This window comes from Python bivittatus, unplaced genomic scaffold, assembly GCF_059951505.1.
Source record: "Python bivittatus isolate LINGU-HERP-01145 unplaced genomic scaffold, Pbiv_v1 ctg000700_np1212, whole genome shotgun sequence".
Lineage (NCBI taxonomy): Eukaryota > Metazoa > Chordata > Lepidosauria > Squamata > Pythonidae > Python > Python bivittatus.
In genome coordinates this window covers 98,718,343-98,745,035 of record NW_028277098.1, presented here as the reverse complement: position 1 = coordinate 98,745,035, position 26,693 = coordinate 98,718,343, and the positions used below count along the sequence as shown (strand labels likewise).

The window sequence follows — 26,693 nt, the reverse complement described above, 5'->3', positions numbered from 1 at the left end:
AACTTTGCTTGTTGCAAACCAGTTGTGAAGCACGCAAATGGTAATCACATGACTGCAGGACGCTGCGACAGGCATGTGAGGATTGCCTGTCGCAAGGTTGTTTTTTTCAACTGTTGTAACTTCAAACAGCCACTGCACCAGGCAGTCATTGAATGAGGTCTACCTGTATTATCTACAAACTGAGCTGAGATAGTAAAACAAGCCCTTCCTTAATTTTAAATTTAATAAATCCATTACATTAATTAAATTCTTTTTCTTTTCTTTTCTTTTTCTCCTCTGTGGGCTAAAACAAAGCCACAAATGTTGGAAGGAGTGGTGATACCTTCGTAGCCACCTCCATCCAGGAAGCCATCAGCAGTGTGGATTTTGCCATCAATTCGACCCGCACCGAACTGTTCAGCAAGTAAGACTATTAGGAATTTCATTCACATTTAGCGGGAGCTGCCGCCACACTGAAAGTCAGGGGGATGCAACAGCCAAGGATCAACCAGTCAGAAATTTAATCGGGGAAAGATACCACCATGCGGAAAATGAGGTTTGCAAGATATGACGAGCTGCTAAGAAAATCACATTCTGTCCCTTCCAAACAGGAGACCCAAAACACCGAATGAATTGCTGGCCCTTTTCAGATATCCACGGGATCCCTATACCATTGAGACGGCTCGGGCTGGAGAGATCTTTGAAAGGACCTTGCAACTCATTCAGGACCACGTCCAGCAAGGGTTGTTCGTGGACATGAACGGAACGGGTATAACGTAGAATATTGGCCTGTTTTTTCATTTTTTGCTTTGGTCTTAAGAATATAGTTTTAGTTTTAGTTTTTCTCTTACTAAGGGATGGGAGCTGATGAGGAGCACCAGATGTTCCTGCAAAATTTAGTGGATGTTTCTTACATTCTAGGCATTCTTTTTATAAATCTTTGGCTGTTAAATTATCCAGTTATGAAATCTGGAGAGCCAATGATATTAAAAAAAAAAATCATTTAATGTTGAATAGCTGTGTTCAGGACTCCCAGAAACAGAGCGGCTTCATTCACACAACATGCAAAGTAGCCAGGTGTGAACTCAGCCCACTTTATGAACTTATGATTCCGTCTATTGTGCAAACCCAGAAGGGGAGTTCATTTAGTATCTGGGAGACGTTGGGGAGAGGGTGGGAAAGAACTGGAATAAACCATCAGGAGACAGAAAGTGAGTCTGTTGGTAGTTTATCTCATAAACCAATTCAGCCCAGGTGGCTAGGAAGCTGGGAAGAAGCATTTCAAATCACTGAAAGAGGTTCTACCTTCGTGAACTCACTCAAAACGAGCCTGAGAAATTCTCTTCTTTATTTTCCCCCCAGACAAGGAGCAATGGTGGGCTTGGCAGTAAACAAGTGAAGCAGATGGTATGAATGCCGCTAGTCTGTTTTGATTCTGATTCGTCCGATGCAACGTTTTGCCTTGTCTTTCAGGCTATCGCTACAATGATCTGGTTTCCCCTCACTACCTGAACATGATTGCCAACTTATCTGGCTGCTCCGCCCACCGCCGCACACCCAACTGCTCAGACATCTGTTTCCATAAGAAGTATAGGACCCACGATGGTTCGTGCAATAACCTCCAGCACCCCATGTGGGGCGCATCCCTAACGGCCTTCCAACGGCTTCTTAAGCCCGCCTACCAAAACGGCTTCAACCTCCCCCGGGGCTTCTCCTTGGTGGAGGATTCCAGGGAGCTCCCCCTTCCTCTGCCTCGCTTGGTCTCTACCGCCATGATTGGCACCGAGACCATTACGCCCGATGACCAGTTCACTCACATGCTTATGCAGTGGGGACAATTTCTGGACCATGACCTGGACCAGACGGTGGCTGCGATCAGCATGGCACGCTTTTCAGATGGAGAGTCTTGCAGTCAGGTGTGCACCAATGACCCACCTTGCTTCTCCATCATGATCCCGAAGAATGACCCCCGTGTACGGAAAGGGCGGTGCATGTTCTTTGTGCGCTCCAGCCCCGTGTGTGGCAGTGGAATGACGTCCCTGCTGATGAACTCTGTCTACGCCCGAGAGCAGATCAACCATCTCACCTCCTTCATCGATGCTTCCAATGTCTACGGCAGCACAGAACAGGAATCCCTCGAACTGCGGGATCTCAGCAACCAGAATGGGCTTCTGAAGAAAGGCCAGGTGGTTCCAAGTTCAGGAAAGCCCCTCCTCCCTTTTGCAACCGGGCCTCCGACCGAGTGCATGCGGGATGAAAGCGAGAGCCCTGTGCCATGCTTCTTGGCAGGGGATCACCGGGCCAATGAACAACTGGCCTTGACTTCCATGCACACTCTGTGGTTCCGTGAGCATAATCGGGTGGCCACCAAGCTCCAGGCTTTGAACCCTCACTGGGATGGGGACACCATCTATCATGAGGCTCGCAAGATTGTGGGGGCCCTGATGCAGCACATCACCTACTCCCACTGGCTGCCCAAGATCCTTGGAGAAGCTGGGATGAAGGTCTTGGGAGATTACAAAGGCTACGAACCCAGTACCAATGCTGGCATCCTGAATGTCTTTGCCACAGCTGCTTTTCGCTTTGGCCACACCCTTATCAACCCACTCCTCTACCGACTCAATGAAACTTTCCAGCCCATCCAGCAAGGCCACGTCCCACTTCACAAGGCATTCTTCTCCCCATTCAGGATCATCCAGGAGGGTGGCATTGATCCCCTTTTGCGTGGGCTTTTTGGGGTCCCTGGGAAAATGCGGGTCCCTTCTGAACTCCTCAACATGGAACTGACGGAGAAGCTGTTTTCAATGGTGCACTCAGTCTCCCTAGACCTGGCAGCCATCAATATCCAGAGAGGGCGTGATCATGGCATCCCACCTTATAATGATTTCCGTGTCTTTTGCAACCTCACATCTGCTCAGGAGTTTGATGACCTCAAGAATGAAATTAAAAATCTGGAGATCAGGGAGAAACTCAGGAGGTATGGAAGCATGAAGAATGGATGCTAAATAAGTCAATCTTAGTTTTTCTAACCTTCTCCTCCTCCTCCTCCTCCTCTTCTTCCTCCTCGTTCTCCTTCTCTGTCTCCATCTCCCTTCCTTCTTCTTCTCCTTCTCCTTCATTCAATTTGTATGACCATCTATCCCATCCAAGTGACTCTGGGCAGCTCACCAAGGGTAAAACAATCCAATAAAAACAAGTTAGAAACCAATATACAAATATATGAAAACCATCCATACTCAATTTAAAACAGGAAATCATGATCAGCAACAGAATTCATCCTACAACAGCTCAACACAGCCATTGTAAGAGCTCCCCACCATTTCCAGACCCCCAGGCACAATGGCAGAGCCATGTCTTCAGGGCCTTCCTAAACATTGGGAGGATCGGGGCCAGTCTAAGGTCCAGGGGGATGATGTTCCAGAGGGTGGGTGCCATGGCAGAAAAGGCTCTCTTCCTGGTCCTGCCAGATGACACTTTTTCGTAGATGGGACCCATAACATGCCTCTTCTGCCAGTCCTGATGGAATGGGTAGATGTAACTGGGGAGAGGCAGTCCCTCAGAAAACTGGGTCCCTTGCCATATATACGTTCACTAAAGAGCTAATGCCAGCTTTGTGGTGGATGGGCTAAGGTTGGCATTTCCAGTATGAAAAGAATTGGGACAATATTAAATAACCCTATCCCAACCTTGTGCAATGGTCTGTGAAAATAATCTCTAGAGATGGGGAAGAGCTGCAGCCTAGACAACTGTGATGCAAAAGGTATCTCAGCCCACAGAAGGAAAAAGGGTGTGGGAAGCATCTCAGAAGGGATCTCTCCCTAGTTTTCTGGAGAGTAAAAGAAAAGGAAGGGAGAAGTACTTTCAGGCTTGCAAGATTCCGTTACTGTAACTTTACAGTAAAGGTGTTATTAGTGCTCATGGTTTGTGCTTCTTCTCTGGACTACCTCAAAGGACGGACACCTTGTTTCTTCCATCAAGATTAGGACTCCTACACCTGCTTTAACACAAACAGCATTAGGTGATTCTCTCAGGGATAAGTTTTGGGTGCCATGCTTGTTTCGACTCTGTCATGGCCTCCTGCAAGGGATCCTGGGCACTGTAGGGGACTTGGAAGTCCCCCTTAAGAGTCCCTTTCCACCCTTCCAATATGCTCCTGAACAAGTCAAACCAGACAATTCCTAATCCTACCCGTTGATCACAGAATCCTAGAACTCGAAAGAGCTATTGAAGCACCAAGCCCAACACCTATTTGGTGCAGGAATCCAGATTAAACATACCCAACAGAGGTGTCTGCAGGGAGGAGGTTGAAAATGGCAGCTCTAACCATACCATCAAAGTCCTGCTCCTTTTTTACATGTGGCACTTTAATGGTGACCGCATACATGGAACTATTCAATGACAATCTATCCCTAACCTGGTCCTTCAGGTCTCCCAATGGTGCACTCTTCACCTCTGTAACTGTAACTGTTCTTGCTTAAACTTAATTAAACTTCCATTATGGATTTGTGCCATCCATTTTGGCATTGCAGCATATTCTCCAATTTTACTCTCCCAGTATAATATCCTAGGCAAGATATCTTTACAATAGTGCACTAGGTTTATCTGTTATCACTTCTTAAGGCTAAACCTACTCAATTCCCTTTGTCTCTCCTTAAAAGACAAAATTTCCACCCCATGAACATCCTTGCTGCTCCAGGTCTCTGAATCTGCTCCAGGTCTCTGAATCCGTTTCCTCCTCTGCTCCTGCAGCTTATATGGAATTACAAAGAATATCGACCTCTTTCCAGCCCTGATGGTAGAAGATCTTGTCCCAGGAACCAGAGTAGGACCAACACTCATGTGCTTATTAGTGACCCAGTTCAGACGGCTCCGAAATGGAGACAGGTAATTCCAAATTTTGACTCAGAATCAAGTCTCTCAGCCAGCCTTCTCCAGCCTTGCAGCCAGCAAAAGCACTGGAAGTCAGTCTCCACCAACCTTGCCAGAAAGGTCCTGCTAGTTGGGATTGCCAAAGTTGGTATCCAACAATACATCTTGGAGGGCACCTGGTTGGGGAGGTTGCTCTTCACCTTTCATCCAAGCAATTTGTTGTCTGGGTGATTTATCATGATTTATTATTTGTTCTAGTTATTTATATCTTGCTTTTTAGGGTAATCATCTCCTCCAAAGGGGCTTTCAATCCATAGTAACAATTATAAACAAAACATTATTTCTTGATTTTATTTACTGTTAAACCCATACACCAGGTTTGCCTTTCCCCCATTTCCTTGGGGAATTTGTTGCTTTGATCAAGGCTCACCAGCCAGGCAGAGAGAGTTTTTTACATTAGTCATCCCATATTTGGTGAGTTCCCTTGTTTGCTCTTGCCAAGATATAGCTCAGCACATCTGAAGAAAGGAAAAATGATGCTCTTTTAGGCTTATAATTAAGCCCTCTTTGAACCTCATGGGTTCTAACTTCCCTCTCTTATTCAGTATTGCAAACACCTGGAAATGTGACGATTGGCCAATTGGCTGATTGTTGGTTCATGTGCATCGTTCAACCACCCAACTCTCTCATTTGGCCCTCAACCGTTGAACTTGTGAAGTGGCATCCTTGAAAAATACTTTGATGTGACCTCAAGTGGTTAAAAAAAAAAACCAGCTGCCTATACTTGTTCATCTAGAACAGTGTTCTTCAAACTTAGCAACTTTAAGACATGTGGATTTCAAATCCCAGAATTCTGAGAATTGAAGTCCACACATCTTAAAATTGCCAAGTTTGAAAAACACTAATCTGGAATATAGTACAACCCCTTCGAGTTACTTCTTACTTACCATGCTGAGGTAAATATAGCGTAAACCAAAGAAAATCAGCCTAAAAAGTTTTCAGGTGACCACTGTCTATCCCAGGATAGGCATCCTCTCATTTGTGGCTATAGGACCCCTCGTCCCCTTTTTATGGCCCCTAGAACCCATCAAGATCAGAAATTTGACATTGTATTACACACACACACACAAAGTAAATGTGTTACACTGTAGGGAGCTTACCATGCTTGTTTTGAGCAAGGACAAAATAGATTGTATCAAATCAGGGATGTCCAACAAGGGTGGGGAAGGGTCTAAAAAATTAAGAGGGTAGCTACCTCTGCCCAATTGAAGGCCCATCCAAAAAGTGGGGAGGCGATCATGCAGGGGCAGCTACATCCTGCTGGTCGGCCTCATGTCCCCCATGTGCTCCATAGCCTTACATTTTTGTCTTTTCTCCATGAGGTTTTGGTATGAAAATCCAGATGTGTTCACTTCAGCCCAGCTCACGCAGATCAAGCAGGCATCACTGGCCCGTATCATCTGCGACAACAGTGACCACATCCAGCAGCTCCAGAAGGATGTCTTCCAGGTGGCATCGTATCCCCAAGGCATGGTTGGCTGCAGTGAAATTCCCCAAGTGGATCTGCGCATGTGGCAAGACTGCTGCGAAGGTGAAGAAATCACAGCAAAGGTGACCCTTTGCTGGAAAAGGTTGAAGAAGTGCCTTTCCCCACTCGGAGTATGCGTGATGGTCTCTCAAACCAGGACATTTTAAAAGAGCTAATTTTCAAAGGTGGTGATGAATATTTATTGCAGTAGAGGAAAAATAAGAATTTAGGATTTTAGGTCTGATTTCCATCAACCCAGCAGCTACTCCTGGGTGCTGTTAGTCACTTATGGCCATTTTTGGGGAGATGGAGCCCATTCATAATCGACTGCTCCTTTCTTCTTCATCTTTAAACACCCTCCCCTTTTCCTTCAGGAACACGTTCCTGGAGTTTAGTCCTAAGGAAAATCTGTGGGGTCTCTGTGTCTGGTTGTGTATGAAAACACATACACACGCATACATAAAGCTATTGTTGAACATTGCATGAAGGAAATGGTAAAAGAACTCACCTGTAGTGACCTTTAACAAAGCAGTAGGTAGCGTGATACAGTATACTCATTCTTGCACAGAAGAGCGAGTTAATACATGCATGCTAAGAAGCTTCATTCTTTGTGATACATGGTGGTAAATCTTCTGATGAATTCAAGTCCAGCCATCTCCTAGGGAATCGCATTTTCGATGCATCTGTTTTCAAGGATTGTATCCTCAACAAGAGGGTGTCTCGGAGAGTGGAAATGTTCCTTCACTGATGTTTGGATATTGTCATTTCTGATATCAAATTTGTGTCAATTTCTTATGCAATTTGTCCAGCAAAAATGTCAAGGGGTGTTGCTGACGTGAGATCAATTTTTTGGAAGAGAAGTGAGCATACAATTTTATATGAAAACCATTTAGCTGGTACCCCATATCTTCTACATTCAGGGAGAATGAAGAAAGCTAACATGACAGATATGGGGCAAGTATTTATGAGTTTTCCAAAAGTTGCCCCTACCCTCAAACTCTTCTTTTTGCCCCAGACTGCAGCACAAGAGGTCAATTGAGAGCCCTCTCACAGCAGTTCCGAAGCAAAAGATCATCCGACTTCAGCTATCCAGAAGAAAATCCATCCAAGGCCTTCTTAGGAGGACCAAGGTCTCTTTATCAACTTCTTCTTGCACTTATATAGCCAAGATACAATTGAATCTGTTTAAAAGCTCATCCTCAGCGTATTTTCTGCACAATAAATGCATTTCTGGGGCTCATTCATAGAAGGGCTAAGGCAGTGTTTCTCAACCTCAGCTATATTAGGATGTGTGGACTTCAACTCCCAGAATTCCCCAGCCAGCTGAGGAAGTCAGTTGAGGAACATTGGGCTAAAGCTACCAGATCTGGCTTGTAAAATTCCACATGGCCCCAGCGGAGCAGCAAAGAGCAGCATTTTCTTCAACCCTTTGCTTCCATCTAGTGGTCATCAGAGTCCAGATCTGGTTGCCCTAAACAGAGCATACCTCCCCCAACTTTTATGTGAAACTCCTACACACACACACACACACACACACACACACACACACACACACTCCAGCAAAGTTCTTTTATCACTTCTTGACAGGATGGAGGGATCACCTTTGAACCATTCCCCAGAAGAAGACCTCAGATCTTTGGTGAAAGAACTTGAAAAAACCATCCTCTCTCTTCGGAAGCAGGTACCTGGGTGGGGCTAGCTGGTTTATATCACCTTCTGTTTCAAAATCCCCAGCATTTGTAAGGATTCATGATTAAAGACATAAACCAAAAGGAATGAGATTGAAGGATTTCCAAAATCTGTTAGGGAATCTGAAGTTGGTAATATTTTTTTATGAATATATTTTTTATGAATGGTTTTTCATAAACCCTCTGATTTGGGCTTAGCAAAAAGTGCAAACCTTGCCAATTATGGTTTATTTGCTAAGCCATGATAACATAAGCCATAATATAACACTCTGTGGGACCCTAGTTACTGAATTAATCCATCAGGCCATCTCTGCTCTGCAGCCTTCCCCAATCTTTTACTCTCTGGATGTCTTAAATTGTACTTTCCATCATGCCACCAGGCGGGCCATTGGGGCAAAAGTCTAGCATCTTTGGAGGACACTAAATTAGGAATGGTTTCCCCATTCCATTGCTTTCCACCTGTCCTAATCTATTAATTGCCCTACTGTTTTTCTTTGCTGCCAGGTCAATGGCTTGGGAGGTCAACTGAGAAGACATCAAAGAAGCTTTGCTACCAAATATGGCCGGCAGCAAGAGAATGGAGCAAAGGAGAGGAAAAGATGACCCCACTTACGTGCTGCTTGAGTGAGAGGACAATCCATGGGTGAAAGAGGGAAGGACAGGTTGCACAATGTTTTTTGGATCAGGGTCAGGAGTATTGGTGTTCATGGATGGAACAAATGGTGACACAAGCATCAAATGATTCAACTTATGCACTTCTATCACACAGTGATAGATGTCATGATACATGCATTGTCAAGTTGATGTCATTGTGGCTTATAAAGGACCCCAATGCTCAAGAGCAGCATCTGGATTGTAAGACTCATTTCTGAGCAGCTGGTCTTTCCTAAGCCACGTACCCATCTCTTTTTCTTTAAAAAAATGTTCCTCTTTTATGGTATTGGTGGGGCATCACTTCGAAATGGCAGAAGTGCAAACCAGCAGATCTAATAATGGCCTTTCCTCAACCTGACCTTTGTTTTCATGGCAAAAGTAAGGTCAAGACTCCTTCAAGTTAAGCTTGACCCCTATTGACTTCATGGACATGTCCATGTAGTTTTCTCTATAGCAGTGTGGAGGTGGTTTGCCATTGCCTTCTGAGATTTTGGTCTCAACTTTCCAGTTTAGCTTGCAGTCCTGGGATTTCTTGATGGTGTCATATCAAAGCACACACAACATCTAACTCTGTTTAGCTTTTGAATATCAGCCAAAGTCAAACTAAGGATTGACACTTTCTGAGCTACCTTCAAGTTGAGCTTGATTCCTGGTAGATTTATCCATGTTATTTTCTGGACAACAATATGGAAGTGGTTTGTGTTGCTATTGTCTTATCCTAGGATTTGGGGTTTTTACCTCCCATCTAGCCTACAGGCATGGTGTTTTATGATGGCCTCCCATCAAGGTACTAACCAGATCTGATTTTACAGTATTTAGCTTTTGATCCTAGATTAGACTGTCCACATGCTGCTACCATTAAAGCTGAGTGATAAATTAGATGCTCCTGAGCAGCTCCATTCCAATATATTCCATTTTTATTTTATTTTTTCCATACTACAGTAATTGGGTCTGGCAATATGCCCAGGTGGTGTTGTAGAAGCAGGCCTAAGAACATCTTTCATACTTCAGTTAGTAATACTCATGTTTTCTGACTTGTCTCTTACCCCTAGGCTGTTTCAAGCAACTGCACGCACCTTGCAGTTACTTCTGCCCTCAAGAAAAGCCAGCTTGCTTCAAGAGAGACCATCACTGTCAATCTCAGCCCCTGATTTGCCTGCATCAGATCCTGGAGATGTCTCTCCAGGCGGTTGACCCTTCATCACTGGCCTGAAAGAGCTCCAGCTTCTTAGATGCCCAGACTGCCTCTAGCTGTATTAAGGAGTGACTTATTCTGAGCTTTCACTTGTCCTGTTTTCAGACCTGGAGAATCTCTCTCTCTTAAACACCCAGGATTGCAATTCTTATTAACAACTTTGGACCCAGAACGATGAACTCTGTTTCAGAATAATCCAAACGCTGAAGGTTTGAATTCAGAGGGAGCCCCAGATAGAGGATGTGCTCCTGAAGATAAACAGAGCATTGAAAGAATATTGAGTATTTAAGAAGCTGAGTATCCCACTGGAAAAAGTAAAAGCATTCATAATATGGTGGTCTAGGATGCAGGATATGGGCTTAGCCCAGCTAGCAATGAATGCTAGTGGACATTCATTATGTTGAAGTAAAAAGTAGGTCTCATTTCTTCCTAAGCTACGTACATCTTGAAGAGAGGGAAGCATAAGAAAGATAGAGATAGAAGACATTCCCTTTTGCCTCTTTAAACACCGAAGGACAATAGGTTTAACTATCAATAGGTCAGGTGAAAAACACACAGAGAAAAGGCCTTGTGAAGACTCTTGGCCTTATCTGTCTCCTTCCATTTGCCCTAGTGGTCAAAACAACTCCCAAATACAAAAAGATGGTACCATCTCCAACAGCTATGTACTGTCCCTCTCTTCTGCAAGATGCCTGGACAAAAGATGCTCTGAACAGACCTCGCTGCTTCTCAGCTTCAGAAGCCCTAGGCCCACCGAAAGGACAATCAAGCAAAGCCAGCAGATGCTGTGCATATGAAATTTTTCAAATCATAACCAATCAAATCAAGAAAAGCTTCAATGGGTATTTAAACAGTAAGACGCCATGGTTGAAGACTCAGGCAAAGAACTGATTAGCTGGAAGCAACCTTGCCATGCTTGTGTTTGAGGAAAAGTGCTGGGAACATGGGCTAAATCAACAACATTCCTTTAGGCTGTTGTTGATCAGTCATTCTTTAGTTACGGAACACGTCAGAGATAAATACCAGGATGGGTGGAAACCTCTCTTTGTTGTATTAAGCTTGCAATGACCTTGAAGCTGCATGAAGTCCCTCCAACTGCTTCTATTCTTTTCACAAAAGACATTTCCAATCTCCTTAATTCCAGAAGGTTTTTAAGATGAAGCACAATAGGTACTACAACACTGCAAATGGTTGGTTGATAGACACCAGAACATTTATCCATACGTTGTTCTTGGATACATTCCTGCCTGTCTTCCTGAATTCTACATCATGCCCCATCACACACAGCCTGTTGCAGCTGCTGCTGAGAACAGACAGTTAGGAGGCGAGGCTGGAAAAATATCTGAGGCTGGGAAGATTTTCTTATACATGTTCAGACTAAAAGCCACATGTCCAGATGAAGCTCACCTAACAAAGTTATTGTGATGTACGAAAGCTTAGGAACTGTAGTTCTTCCAGGGATCTCAGGTTCCCTAAATTCCATTTTAAAGATAGTTGCCATCTTTAAACAGTCAAATGTTTAAATGGTGGTCATCTCGGAACTGTTCATATTTAAATATGAAGGTGACTTCAGAAACAGAGTATGGATTCTCCTAGTTGGTTCAGAATCACTCCATGGACATATATTTGAAGTGCCAGCCAAAGCAATGAAATCTTTATAGTACAGTCGTTGCTACTGCAGAATTATTCCATGGCTTAAGCTGGAACTGTTTTGAATCTGATTTCAGGTTTTGAATCTGATCTCTGGTGCTGTTTCATTACACTGAGGTGCTTCAAAAAATTCAGTGGTGCTATGCTATACAGGTGGTCCTTGCTTAATGATCACTTGTTCAGAGACACTTTGAAGTTAAATGGGGCTGAATGAGTGGTACTTATGATAGGTCCTCAAAGTTGTGGCCATTGCAGTGCCCCTGTGGTCACGTGATTGCATTTTGGGTGCTCAGCAACCAGCCCGCACTTCCAACTGTTGCAGCATCCTGTTGTCACATTAGCATGATTTGCGACCTTTCTTGTTGGCTTCCAACAAGCAAAATCAATGGGGAAGTTGGCAGAAAGTCGGAAGCCACGGTCACGAGGTCCTCACTTAACAACCCACACGGTCCTCGCTTAACAATGGCAACCAGGACTGCTGTAACTGCCATTGCTAAGTGGCACGATCACATGGTTTTTCGACTTATGACCATGTTGCTTAAAGATGGCATTACTGGCCCCAATTAAGGTCAGTAAGTGAGGACTACCTGTATTCCATTGTAGTTTACTGTGTCCTGTATAATATATTTTAGATGGAGGTTGCCTTTGGCTCTTGGGATAAGGAGATCTCCAGAGAGAGTTGGTGCTAACAACCTTGAATGTGAAGACTACCTGTTTGTTTTTTCCAAAATACATTTTCCTACAACCTACCTTTTCCTGAAATTAAGGAATCTTAAGAACCTGCAGACGGATTTCTTTTCTTTTACAAGATATGTAGGATTGTTGAAAGAAAGGAGAATTCAAAGAAGATCCATTTATTGGTGGAGACCAGTTGTCTCTGGCTAAATCTTCAAGAATTCCCAGCTAGGTTGTTTACCTCTACCATTAGACAAGGTGGATGTTTGATCAACTGTAGCAATCTTGCAGATAATAAAATCCCATTCTTCCAAACTAGCAGTGTAAACCCAGATTTTTCACGGTAATTTTATAACTCCTGTGATTCACCTTCTTATTCTTTCCTCTTTTTTTCCTGTGCCTAAAAACCTCAAACTTTGTTCCTTCCTGTTAGAGCAGTGTTTTTCAAACTTGGCAACTTTAAGGTGCGTGGACTTCAACTCCCAGAATTCCCCAGGGAATTTGCTTTTTTCACAGCAGACACACACTTGCTCAATGTGTTGATTGAACTGTTCACCAGACCTCCTTTTCTGGTTAATTAAAGTTGGGGGCGGGCTGCTTTAATATGTTCCACTTGCTTGCATTGAACTGTCATTTTGATGTCTGTTCCCTCAGATACTTTTGACCTCTGAGGTGTCCTTTTTTGCTTTGTTTCAACTGCTATAAATAATTTAGACTTATTGGCCCCTTTGGACATTACACTGGTCCACAATAAGAGAATACACTGGTTCTGGACAGCCTTTTTGTTCTTGCATCACAATGTTGCCCCTTAAACTCGAAAAGAACAGTGTCTGCATCATGATGTTGCAACACACAGTTGGTCAAGCCCCACCACCCTCCATAGATGCTTCTGGATCCAGCAGAGATTCTCCTTCTCATCTTCTTTGGGAAGGAAGGTCCGTTCATTTCTAATTCTGCTCCAGGAAACTACAATAAAGCTGTTGAATTCATTCTGAAGTCATTTTGGTCCATCCATTTCCCTAGTGAGAACTCCTGCCTCCTTTTTCTAGCTATGACTTCCTCCATAAAAATTTGGTATCTAACTGTTATTTAGAACTTATTTCTCTCCTTCTCCAAATCAGCTGCCATAGCAAAATGTAAGCATGGTCACAACTATGTGGAAAAGCCAAAATGTGGTATGCTAACTTTTCACCCCTCCCAGCATTTTAAGTGCAACAGAGTAATGATGGCAAGACAGCTGGAAGCCTTTGGAGGATTTCAATGTTTTTGCTATCATTTTTTACCAATCATAAAATCATGGACTGGGAGGAGATCTCAGACGTTATCTAGTCCAACCTCCTACATGGAACAGGATCCACTAGTTCACCTCTGACAGATGGCCATTCAGCCTCTGTCTGAAGACCTCCAGAAGGAGAACCTACTATTTCACGTGGCAGCCTCTTCCATTGACTCGCAACTCATACAGTCAGAAAGTTCCTCCTGACGCCCAGCTTCAAACTGTAGTTTTAACCCTTAGATTCTGGTCCTGCCCTCTGGGACAATAGAGATTAAATCTTTGCGACAGCCCTTCAGATATCTGAAGACTATTTTCATATCTCCCCTCTAGAGAAGACATCCTTTAACTATTTCTTACTGGGCTTAGTTTCCAGGTGTCTCACCATCTTGGTGACCCTCTTCTGAACTTCCTCCAGTTTGTTGATATCCTTTCTAGAGTGCAGTGCCCAAAACTGGACTCGGTTTTCCAAGTGGGGTCTGGCCAGGATAGAGTCCCTTCCACAGCATGCCATCATAGCTCTGTGTTTTGTTTTGTTTTTTCATTTTCTTTTTCATTTGTAAAGCATCAGGCCAGTGCACACAGTTATATTTACTGAAAAACATGGGTGAGGAGTTGGTAATTTATTCATTTCCTTTTAGAGTGAAACGTGAGCTAAAAAGGCATTTGTTACTCCAGGAACTGTGTAGTTCATGGGATGGGACACTGTCTACGGTTCTCTGCTTTTTCCTGCCAGATAAAAAGAGGGTGAACACCGCCTGGTTAATACTATTCTGGAAGTTGGGAGAAGTGAAGACAATTGTGGGTTGTTTTCAAACTGTTTTTGGAGGTATTAGCCAGTGGAAATCTCTTTGTTCAAAGGCTTCTGACAATCTTGTAAACCTTATCAACTCCCAAAGACAAATGAACAGGGGCCACCTTTGAAGAAGCCATCTTGACCCTTCTTCCTGTTATAGGGCTGACCATTTTGCCTTTAATAAAGATTTCCAGCAGTGAATGCAGATCACCCAGTTATCTAACTAAGTTCTTCAGTCTTCCCTTGATCCATGTTTAATTTTAATTTTTTTAGAAATCATGTTCTCCTGGAGATCTTCCCAGTTTGCTTCTGGGTCTCCAGATCTGGTTTGATTTGATTTGTTTTCTTTTGCTTGGATAACGAGCAATTCCGCATTTGGATTCTTCAAGATCTCTTCCACAGATATTGTCCTGAGCGGCTGCTTTGTTTATTCAACTTGTTAACAAGATGTTGGACTTTATTTTTAATTCCCCTTCTCGGCCTCAATTCTGCACATGTTTTGAAAGTCGCCTGCAGGCACACCCTAGATTTTCTGCTTGCTCCTCGGAAGGGGTTTTTTTCCCTTTTTTTTTTAAATTATTGTTTGCTTGCTTTTCTTTAGCACAATTTGTTCCTCTCGTCCTCATCTGAGCAAGACCCAGTTTCTGAAGAAGGCTTTAGTTTCTATCCTAGTTTCTTTGGTGTGGCTTATTAATCAGGCTAATGAGGTGTTGGCCTTGTTTTAAAAACCAATTCTATTAAGAATTATAAATGAAAAGAATAAAAGCTAATACAAAATACCGAAAATATGAACAGAAAATACAAAAGAAAAAAACAAGGAGGGGTGTGGAAAAGAAAAAAAGAAAGAAAAGGGGGAAAAAAAAGAATAACCTCCCCCTTTATCCCAGCAAGTAATTTTAATAGCCTATCAACATCTCTAAATACGACATGATCTCACTTCTCCCCATAGCTCATCTCTTAAGTAACAAAACAGAATCCAAATGTTTTGTCCATCCTTTGTCAGCAAAAGTCCAACAAGGGCAACCAGATATAACTATTTTCCTCTTTTAGCCCTGATAGAACAAACCAACCTTGTATTCCTTCCCAGAGTTTTTAAAAATATTCTTTAATCCCTTCAAAGAGAGACCCAGAGATCGTTTGCTGGTCGTCTTGGGTTTCAAGGCAAAAATCTTTCAGAGCTCTAACAAGTTTCTTTTGTATATCCGATAAGTAGAATTTATCCTTTTGCTTTTCACTTGTAATAAAGTCCTTCAAAACCTTAACAGAGCTCTTTTGTATATCCAGTAGGAAAAAATTATCCAAACCAATTTCCTGGTTTGATATCTGTACATGTCCTTTAGGGCAGGGTTCCTCAACCTTGGCAACTTTAAGACGGGTGGACTTCAACTCCCAGAATTCCCCAGCCAGCCTTGCTGGCTGGGGAATTCTGGGAGTTGAAGTCCACCCATCTTAAAGTTGCCAAGGTTGAGGAACCCTGCTTTAGGGAATAAGTCATCCATCAGATCCATTTGTGTTACATTTAAGTCCCGCTTCCAAGTAATTTCATAGCCATCCATTGCGATTTGTTCTTGTTCTATACCTTCATTACAACATGCTCTGTCCATCTTATCAAGCAATTTATCCATTCTATTAAGAAGCTTAAAGTTCGCATATGGATTTCTGCTCCATATTCTTTGTCCCCTTGCTTCTTCTAGTGTCCAACCTCCAAGGTCTCCTTAACATAAAAAAAGCCAAAACAGTCACCATTTTCTCCTGAGAAAATATCTTCTAATTCATTCAAAGCTGTAATTCCAAATCCCTCCAGCCCGTTAATCCATGGTTAACTTTCCAGAATTCATATACTAAGCACCCTTTTGCTGCATAATCCAAAAAAATCATAGATTTTCAAAACTTTTAAAATCGAATTTACACCATCGTCCTCTCAGGAGGAAGAAACTCACTTGAAGAATACAGTAAAACCTTGCTGGGTCTGGGGTCTTAATCTCCCCAATAAACAAAAAAAGTTAATATTCCAAAAAAGTGATTAAGAAATGAGGCTTGCGCGAGCTTAATATCCATGAAAGGCTGCTTTGCGAGCGTGAGCTTGATGAAATCCCAACTCCCAGCCGCTCCCCTAGACCAGTTTCTGTGGTCTACTCATGAGTAGCGGCTGTCCAGAGCCATGTGGATAATCTCAATGATTTCTCATTCTTCCAGAGAAATTTTGCCAGTCCATATCCAGCATCCAGCTGTGATTCCCCTCCCAAATGCTGTCCTGCTGATGAGCGGGACATCAGCTCGCCTTGGTGCTCACCGGAAGTGTCAATGACATGCTGGTCTTAACTGAACCTTTCCAATGGTCCATGCCTTCTCTTTCAAGAGTCACCTGCTCCCCACCCAGAGCAACCACAGAGGTCAAAAAAGTCAAGATGGCCACTGCAACCATGGGATCAAGGCTTCACCCCTTTTTAATGTCCTGCCCATACAACACGCCTTAAAAGGGGCAGGGTTTCGATCACACAATCATGGCTGCCATCTTGACTTTTTTGATCCTCCTAAGGCTGCCCCTGTTTTCCCCTGGAGGGACTTGATTTTCTTGATATTCTCTTGAAAGCTATCTCTCATTTTGCAGAAATTTCCTCTTTTCTATGTCTGGACTTCCTTAGGGAATCAGATTACATTTGATTACATTGTCCTCCTTTAGCTCAAGAACACTCAGGCTGCATTCAGACAAGACACTTAACCTTGCTAGCGAAGGAACCCATTTTTCTGGGTTCGCACAATATGCTGAGCCACAATACGCTAAGCCACACACACAAACACGCATGCACAAATTCCAACAAATATAGGATGTCGAGCAAATACATTTGTCATTGACCTGGTTTCATATGTTGTGAGAATAAGCTTTCACCGTGCATCCTAGGTCCGTTGCACTGGATAGGGTTAAATGCCAGGTGATAGGATAGCATGTGGGCACAGCTGATTTCCAGGACAATACCTACCTGCTCTGACATGAGATTCCCATCCAAAGATCAATGGATTGCATGTTTTCTGTATACAAAAATGTGACCTCCGTTCTAAATGGAACATGCATTTATTCAGTCTATTCGAGAACAACTGAAATCCCAGTTACTGTAATGACTTCTCCTTTGGGTCTAGAAAGGATGCACAACACCAGGTTTTAAGCTGCAAAGACCCATAGTCTTAGGTGTGGCCCCAAAGCCCTCCAAAAGATGCCACTGAATTCTAATTCTACCAGATGCAGGCTGCCACACCCCAAATAACCACTGGATGGCAACAGTTAGATTTTTCTATAACTGTTTGTCTCCCTCTAACAGGCCTCTCATTTTTGCAGCCCAGATGCAGTAGTCCTATGTAAGGAGAAATTACTAAATACACAGGGAGTAACTAATTGTATATGGGCGTAATTATATTAATTTTATTAAATTATTTTGGATATAATTAAATCAAATTCAGTTTCTGTTCAGACCTAGCTCCCATCTCTGCCCTGGCCTCACGTATCTTCTGGAAAGAAGTTCACCTCGGGGCATCATTCAATATCCAGTGCAAACTTTGCTCTAAAAAGAGTGCTCCAAATTTCTCTTCTCATTCCTCTGAAGAACAATATGAACCAAACATCTTGGATCTCTCTTTGCACACATTACACACAAAATCCACATGTGTGTTTTTTCCCCCTCTTTATGCTAAATATTTGGAACTGAAAAGGGCTGAACATCAGGGTTGACCGCAAAAGGGGAGATTAAAAAATTAAAATGTTAGCCTTGATTGCATAGTCACAACTGCCATCTGGAGTTTTTATACACACACACAGACCCTGCAGACCCCCTCGATGTTTCCAAATTTGGTATAAAGAAAAACCATGCTCCAAATGTGGGCCTTGTGCATAATATGCAGACACCACTGCTGAATGTGTGAACCTCTTTGGCTTATAAACACAGTCGCATCGTGCTTTGCAGGGAGGCCTGCAGAGTGTGGTCAAAAAAGTCAAGATGGTGGTCACGGTAGTTCAATGGAAGCTCTGTCTGTTTTTTATATGCCACACATGCATATATGTTGTGTTATGTGCAATGCACGTATTGTACATAGAAACAGGTGGGGCTTCCATTGTACTATTGTGACCACCATCTTGACTTTTTTGACCACCCCCTACAGATAATCCTGCTCCTTTCTTTTTATTTTCCTTCAGTCTGTGTTGGTTAATGACCGCAATAAAGTTTTTCATTTTGTTTCCTTCAGTCTGAATTTTCTGTTTAAATACCATAGTTGCTCTGAGGCTGAAGAGGGAGGCAATCAAAGCTTAAAATCCCAGATTTTAACATTGTCAGAAATAAATAAATAAATAAATAAATAAATATATATATATATATTTAAAAAACAAAAGATATACGCCTCTGTGTGTCTACCTTAGATATATCTCTCTGATTGAGTTTGTACGCTACATATACTATCCTGACATAAATGTTACTTCTTTGTGTCAGATTTATTATTTCTTAGAAAATTCATGTCCCGTCATTCTGATTTCTCTGGGCAGATTCCAATATATAGTAAAAACATCCATTCATCAGCATTAAGAATAACAGGCATAAAATACAACAGTTAAAAGAGGAGCATGAAAAAGTCTGGGAGAATAAATACATATTCGGTCCTTCTCAGACTGCAGAAAAGCAGGGGCTGATTGCAACACCAACGGCCTGAATATGGATCCTGCCACAGAGGAAAATGGGTTGCGGATGTGAAACGCAACCATGGCAGAAGTTGTAAAAGGATGACAATGTACAGGAATAGGTGGACTAACAAGCAGTCTGGGCCCAGATGTGTCCAGAGCAAACCCGAACAAGCTAGGGAAGCCCCCTGCCCCCCCCCGAGATGTCACTGCACAAAACCCTCCTTTGCGGCCTGTGTTGTAACACTGCTGCAGGATGGGACATCATTGCACAAAAGCACATCTTATGGCTTGCTTGCCAGAAAAAAAACAGGCCCCCCCAGCCTGTGTTCTGTTGGTCATGCCAGTTCCTAGCCAAGAGGAGAACAGCTGCAGCCTGCTACGTCTCACCTGTTTTGGGGGGGGGGGGTTGGGTTTTTTTTTTTTTGTCAGCAAGGAATAATTATAGTGCCATTTATTTATTATTTAGCTATTTATTGCCACTGTCTCCAAAGATTTCGCCCCCAGATTTTTCAAAGTAGAGATGGAGCTCTGGCAAGAGGTCACTGTTCTGATTGGGAGGCCTCCCCAATGCTTCTTCCTTTTCTGGAAACTGAGCTAAGATGACACCACCAAATAAACCTTTTGCAACTGATGTTGAGTATGGTCAAAGTTCTGCCCTTCAGATGGGCTGGGATTCTTGGGTGTTCTAGTCACAATGTCTCTAAAGGGCACTCTTTAGAAAAAGGTGACCTAGACCTTAATAAGATGTAACTCCTATTAGCACTGTTAGAAGGATCAAAAGGACCTTCTTTTCCCACGGTTTGTGCCAAGCCAGGAATCCAATAAAACACACTAGACAATCAGTGGAGGTCAAAGAAAAAAATGTATTTATTCAAGCCAAGGTTGTCAAGTAACTTTGGGTGGCAGGTACAAAGGACTGCTCCTCCATCTCTCTCTCTCTCTCTCTCTCTCTCTTTCTTTCTTTCTTTCTTTCTTTCTTTCTTTCTTTCTTTCTTTCTTTCTTTCTTTCTATGTATATATATTCTGAGTGAACCTGTATAATATTGCACTGCTAAGGAGACTTTTTCTTAAGCAGCAGGCAAGAATTGGTTAGGCTGTAGTAACATGTAATATATATATTAGTTTAAAGATTTAGCCAATCATTATCAATGGAATGCGTTAGCTTATTACAAACAACTGTTTCCTCATCTAGAGTTAGAACAGATGCTTCCTTATTTATAGTTAAAACAGAGGTCTCCTTATCTTGGAGTTAAACAGATATCTCCTTAAATTGGTATTTTATCTTTCCTACAGATGTTTTTCTATGCATAAGATATATGTCTTCCTTTACATGGGTTTTGCTACATGATGTACTTATTTGTTTATAATGGCAGGAGACAGCCTTTATAAAATGGCATTACTACTGCCTATACAATCATTTTTCATTTCTTAATTTAAATTTATTGTAAACATATAAGGAAAATATTTCAACAGCACCATGTGAGTTACTTCTGAGTGAACATGTATAATATTGCACTGCTCAGGGGACTTTTTTTTAAGCAGCAGGCAAGAATTGGTTAGGCTATAGTAACATGTAATTTAAAGAGCAGAGAGATCATACCTATATACACCCTTCAAGAAGGAAGTCTCTATCTGATTACCTATACCAAGTACAACAGACTGATGTAAAAACCAGCTCTCTGAGACAATTCCAGTGCAAAAGGGGAAGCTGAAAAATATTAGTAGTAATAGTAATACTGTAGTAGTATTAGAGGACACAGTTCTCCAAAGACCATATTGCTGCCAAATGCAAAAGAGCGGGGGGGGGGATTGCTTGCAAGTTTTTCTGAACCAAAGGTTTTCATCACTTGAGAACGTAACATTATGCAGGTGGAGAAAAGAGATGGTAGGCAAGTTTTGCAATTGCCCACAAAGCAGAGAGATTACAATCATGAGAGCAACCAGCAATAGTATAGACATAATTGGTATACTTTGCTTGAGATTCGGATGCATTACCAATTTGACAATCTAGCACAGTGTTTCTCAATCTCAACAACTTTAAGGGATGTGGACTTCAACTCCCAGAACCCCCCAGCCAGCCATGCTGGCTGGGGAATTCTGGGAGTTGAAGTCCACACATCTTAAAGTTGCTGAGAATGAGAAACACTGATCTAGCGTATTAACTGGTGCAGTGGTGGGCTTCTAAGAGCCACTGCTAATGTGCATAAACACGGGATTAAAAATCAGAGCCGGTGGAATTGGTGAAAAGGCAAGAAAGAAGCTCCTGATTGCTATTTCCCAGATGTTGGTAGTGGGTGGAAGGATGATATGAATAGATCCTTCTGTGTTATTTTGCAAGAATGTTTTAAAAGCATTGTAAACGACGCATTATCAAGAGTGGACTTTTCCATGGCCACAAAAAGTGACTTGATAGGCTCTGTAAGCAACAATGTGGAAATGAGTGCTAATTTAGGGCGCAGCCCAAGACGTGGGCAGATTTGGTAATAAACAAACATCCAGCTGAGACGGATGTGGTGGCAAGCCTAAACTTATGAGCTCAGCCCGCAGCAAACTAGTTACACCTGAACGTCGAGTCTTGCTTTTGGAAGTAAGGAGTTCCCAGTGGCCAACAAACACATTCAGGTATCCAAGGACCGGGAAAGCATCTTATTTCACTTCTGCTGGCTCTGGGAGAGAGAAGAAGTGAGGGCAGCATTGACTAACTGATCAAAAAGCAATGAAAAGAGAAGCTATGAAGGTGACCATCCTTTCCTTCTTTACCCCAAGAAGCCTGTTGGAAGACCTAAGCTAAATCCCATTTGAGAAGTTCCAAAAGAAAGGGATGGACCACTTCATCCGCAAACACTTGCGTTTCCTTCATACATTTTGGAACAAGTATCTGCCCAATGGAGGCTCCAATAACCATTCTTTCGAGTTCTGGGAACCAATCCCAGGATCCCTACATCCCACGCTGGATCCTGACCCTGCTGAAGACAAAGCTTCCCTCTGTGGGGTGCTGTACAACTTCACGGCCAGGAATGCAGATGAGCTGAGTGTCAGTAAAGGGGACAAGCTCTATGTCCTCAAAGAAGAGGGGGGATACGTCTTAGCAAGGCGCCTATCTGGAGACAGAGTCATGGGCTACGTTCCAGCTAACTACATCAGCAAGATCAGTGAGGAGCCAGCCAGCCATCAGTCGTAAGTACCTAAATCTTTGAACTGTCAGTTATCATCCCTGTCCTAAAAAGCTTCTAAAATGTAGTGAGAAGTCTGATGTAACATTTAGGAAGGTGGGTTTGGGGAGTAGTGGAAACATTTCAAACAGGCAAAGCTACTTATTACACTGCAACCTTGAGGGTGAAAACATCCAAATGACCACTAGAAGGGTCCAAAGAGTTAGAGTTTTTCGTATTTCTTTGCTGTCATCTAGTGCTTATCCTGAAGCTTGCAGCCCAGATATCGTAGCCTTAGCAATTAGAGAGTCTTACCTGGAATTTGATGAGCCGCAACAAGTGAAAAGAGTGTCACCAATAGGCTACAAAATTGTATAGATAATTAGCAGATGTCCATGTGGGTGTGCTAAATAGCTCCTATTGGGAAAGAGAGAGCGTGTTTTCTCTTTACGATTGTTTGACTGATTTCCTTTGTAAGTGATGCACCCCTGGGTCAATTAAGCAGATTTCTAAATTATTATTCGAGGCAGACAATGCTTGCTAAGCAATGGGCATATCAGGGCAAAGCTGTGTTGATTTTTACTACTTCCTCTATCTGTCCAAATGTTCTCTAGATTCTTTACTTCCCCACACCCTACTAGAGAGGTAATACTTCCTCACTACAAGGCATTTTGATGGCTATTTATGGAAATAGGTCTGAAATGAGGACTAAGATTGGTAAGCGCTGATGAAGATCTGGAAGCCCAGTGCCCTCACATGTATCAGAGGAAGTTAGGGTCATTTTTTTAGGCAGGATAAGTAATAGAGGAAGTTAATCATTTTTCCTAAGGCAGCCTGGAAGCAAATGTGGGAAATCCTGGGGAACATAATTTATGTAAAACAGTCTCCCCACAATTGGCACCTTCCAACTCCCAGAATGTCTATCCAGTATGGACCAAGACCAAGCAGAGAATTCTGGGGCTTGTGGTTTGTAAGATAACAAGAGGCACCACATTGGGGAAAGCATGATGTCAGTTTTAGGTCAGATGGTGAGTTCCTTGAAAAAGCTGAGAGGCCAGGTACAAATTATGCACCATTGCACCGCCTAACCTATGAGAAGGCTCCATCCAGTAGCATCTTTTTCTAAACTAGGAAATATAGTATAAATCATCCCTTATAGATCAAAGTCAGATCTGGTTCTGACACTCGTTCCCATCATGCTTTGCAAGATCTGATGGGTGAAAATAGGAACACTGTGAGATGGGGAGTTGAATCCCAGGTGGTGCAGTCAAGGTATGTACTTTGAGTCATCCATGGACAGGAAAATCTGAGCCTAGCGCTTGAGCATAACCTTGGTGAATAGAAAGTCCAATCAGGAATGGAATGTTTGATTGACTGACTATGTGCTGTCCAGTCGTTTTTGACTCCTAGGGACAAAATAGATAGATTTTCTCCAGGACGATCTATCCCTAACCTGGTTAGGGATTTGTTTATGGAATGTTGATGCCTGGGTTGATCTGATTTGAATCTGGTTCATTGGCCATTTTTAATCATGTAAACATTTTTTTTTTTTTAATGTACAAAAGTAGAAAATGTATTGGAATCCTGCATGAACAGAGGATTGGATTAGATCAGGATTTCTCAACCTTGACAACTTTAAGATGTCTGGCCTTCAACTCCCAGAATTCCCCAGCCAGCTATGAATTCTGGGAGTTGAAGGCCAGACATCTTAAAGTTGCCAAAGTTGAGAAACATTGAACTAGATGATCTCCAAGTTTCCGTCCCACCCTTACCGTCTATGATTCTATGCATCGAATACTCAGAAATACTCTAATACCTGAACATGAACTCTGGACAATAAAGTTTCCCTTTATAGATAATACTGAAACATTTATGACAGAGGTTGATTGAACAGGAAGCAGAAAGTCCTCAAAGCATGTGTTGGTGCCTTGCTTAGAGCAAAGTTCTGCGACTGGGTACCATCTAAATGTATTGGGGCTGCAATTCCCAGGGTTCCTAGCAATGGCTGTGTTCACACAACATGCTCATCAATGGATAATTGAGGCCTAGCGAACTGAATTAACCCAACACTTTGAACTGCAAGTAAGATACATGAGCTGGGTTTGCCCAACGTGCTCAGCTAGATTGGGGTTGGGCGAATCTGTGGCTTAGTGTGTCTTGTGAACTCAGTTGCTGTAGAGGGAGCAAGCCTGCCAACCATAAGCTGGATAAGTAAGGGGAAAAGAAGCCTTCTACATACAAAAGTGGAACTGATGCTGTTACACCTGATCAACTTCCATACCAATAATCAGATTGGCATGGAAGGAAGGAAGGATGGATGGATGGTTCCTTGGTAGGAAATAGCCTGCAGTTGCTACTGCTAGTTTGTATATACTCAACTGCTCCTTCCCTTCCCATCATCATCCTTGGCATGCCCACCACTTCTTGTTTCTATCGGTGCCACCTGAAAGGGCACCCAAGCAAACTAGTGATCCTCAACCTTGGGTAGAACACAACTTAGATGCTGTTCTTTGCATGCTGACATCTCCACATGTGAGTCAATGTTTTGGCATCACGGTGGGTTGCTGCTGTGGGTTGTGGGACTCCTGGTGGACCTCTGAAGTAATCTATCTGGGATGTGGCTTCCTCCCCTCTCCGAGGAGAGGCGTTGCTAAGGACAAAGCCACCACTCTATGCAGAACTGAGAATCTTCTTGGAGCACTTTCTAGAGGCTGGATCTTACCAGCTTTTGAAAAGTTTGAGCCACAATAAAATAACTTTTTGTGCTCATAAGGTCTCTTTCACAATTTGGGTATGTGTTTTGATTTTGGCTTAGGGAACGATTGCTTTAATTGAAAACACTGCTCCACCCCAACGAAACCTCTTTATTTTAAGTTACATCGGTAAAAATGATTGGCAACTGCAAACGTTGCAGTTTGATGTTCCTACAAGAGATGCTAGCTTGTTAATATAGTGCATACAAAAGCTCACATGTATCCTGGTGGGATCCAGGTTTTTTGATAGTGTACAGGTGGGACATAAGTCATAAAAGGTAAAAGGCAGTCATAGGACAGGGGGTGGTAGTTAAAAAAAAAAAAACTCCGTAATTGTGCCATTGAAGACCCGCCTCCTCTTGACATATATCACCCTGATCTAGACGGCTTCCTACTTCTCTTCGATTAGTTCAGTTCAGACATTTTATGACAACCTGAAAGTTTCTATTTACCTGTTGTTTGTGGTGTTTCGTTCAGTGCTGCAGAAACCAGAGAAGTGGCTGTGTTGCCACGACACACTTAACCAGGTTGCTGAATTAACCCCTTTTCTGGCTTTGCACAATAAACTGAATCATGCATTAACCAAATGGGTCAGACTTGCACAACATGTTACACCCCAGACACAGGCATGCACACACGCACAAAACTAGCTAAGGTCAACCCTGACCAAGTTTAGATCTTTTGCAAATGCATCTGCTGTGTCTTCTGTGGCCACTACCAGTCTCCGTGGCCTTCGCCTTCTTTGATCTGCACCTATCCTCCTTCCAACATTTCTCTTCCATACGAAAGTATGCGCTTTCAGAGATCCTATTCTGGAAGCAGGGGGGTCTGCAGGGCATGGTCAAAAAAGTCAAGATGGTGCCCACAAATGTGCAATATGTGAGAAACACACATTTAAAAAGGCAGAGCTTCTATAGTACTGTTGTGGGTGTTACCTTGACTTTTTTGACCATACCTTGTGGACACCCATACCTGTTTGGCTGAGTAATGATATGCTCTGGTTGGAAAGATGCAAGAAAATATTCATCTCCAAACACTCCATTGACAACATTCTCTATCTGAAACCCCCTGGAGGTATCTACTGCCCTTCCTACTGTGTTTTCTTTACGATGGTTTTTATTTTATTTTATTTTATTTTATTTTATTTTATTTTATTTTATTTTATTTTATTTTTGGAAGGGGGTTGAAACAATCCCTCCCATCATGTCCAAGGAAAGGAAATTATTTTCAACTAGTTGTCAAGCTGGTCTAACATTTATCAGCCTTCTCCCAGGACCCATAGGCCTCCTCCCTAAAAATTATAGTTATTTTAAGTGGCTTAAAATAAAACAGTGTGGATAAAATGAAGATGAAAGTAGGGTAAAGTTCATTGGCAGGAACAGCAACTGACTGGTAAAAGCGGCGTGGCCTGCCCCATCGATCTTAAGGCTAGAAAAGCTGGACTAATTCACACATCACAGTTTCACGGATGGCTTTGCACACGCGCGATCGGCTTCTGAGGGGGTCATTCTTGTCAATTACAGACAAAAATATACATCTTCAGATGCAATGCTTGGCAACAGAATAACTTCATAAATTCAAGGACTACTTGTGCAAATAATGATGCATATACTATTAGCGGTGACATCTGCGGAGAAGCCCCAAAAGTGAGCTTCGATCACACAAAACACCCTCTTTACCCCCAAACTCCTGCTAATGCCCCTCGTCTTGTGATTCTTTATTTTAAAGCATTCCTTAGGTTGCAGTTTTATACTAAGATTCCATCGAACATTGTGGAACTAATGTCCAAGGGTTTATGATTCACTGGGTCAAAAT

General features: G+C 42.6%; 2 protein-coding genes across 6 annotated transcripts in view; both read left to right on the top strand.

Annotated features, from left to right (window-relative positions):
* LOC103051444 (peroxidasin homolog) overlaps positions 1-13,227 on the top strand; it is a 63,659-nt gene extending 50,432 nt beyond the window's left edge. For 2 of the 5 annotated variants that reach the window (XM_088154124.1, XM_088154127.1), the window contains 8 exons: positions 295-403; positions 591-748; positions 1,453-2,956; positions 4,729-4,863; positions 6,231-6,439; positions 7,392-7,506; positions 7,964-8,057; positions 8,569-13,227. In XM_088154124.1, the coding sequence (XP_088010250.1) occupies positions 295-403; positions 591-748; positions 1,453-2,956; positions 4,729-4,863; positions 6,231-6,439; positions 7,392-7,506; positions 7,964-8,057; positions 8,569-8,667 (2,423 nt within the window). In that variant the 3' untranslated portion in view covers positions 8,668-13,227. Of the gene's footprint in view, positions 1-294; positions 404-590; positions 749-1,452; positions 2,957-4,637; positions 4,864-6,230; positions 6,440-7,391; positions 7,507-7,963; positions 8,058-8,568 lie in introns of those variants that run through there. The other 3 variants (XR_015798512.1, XM_088154126.1, XM_088154128.1) reach the window with 3 other exon arrangements.
* Positions 13,228-15,740: 2,513 nt separating this feature from the next.
* Positions 15,741-26,693, top strand: part of SRMS (src-related kinase lacking C-terminal regulatory tyrosine and N-terminal myristylation sites) — a 40,769-nt gene continuing 29,816 nt past the window's right edge. Inside the window, exon 1 of the mRNA XM_007439006.3 lies at positions 15,741-22,150. Within this exon, the coding sequence (XP_007439068.1) occupies positions 21,795-22,150 (356 nt within the window). The 5' untranslated portion in view covers positions 15,741-21,794. The remainder of the gene's footprint in view (positions 22,151-26,693) is intronic.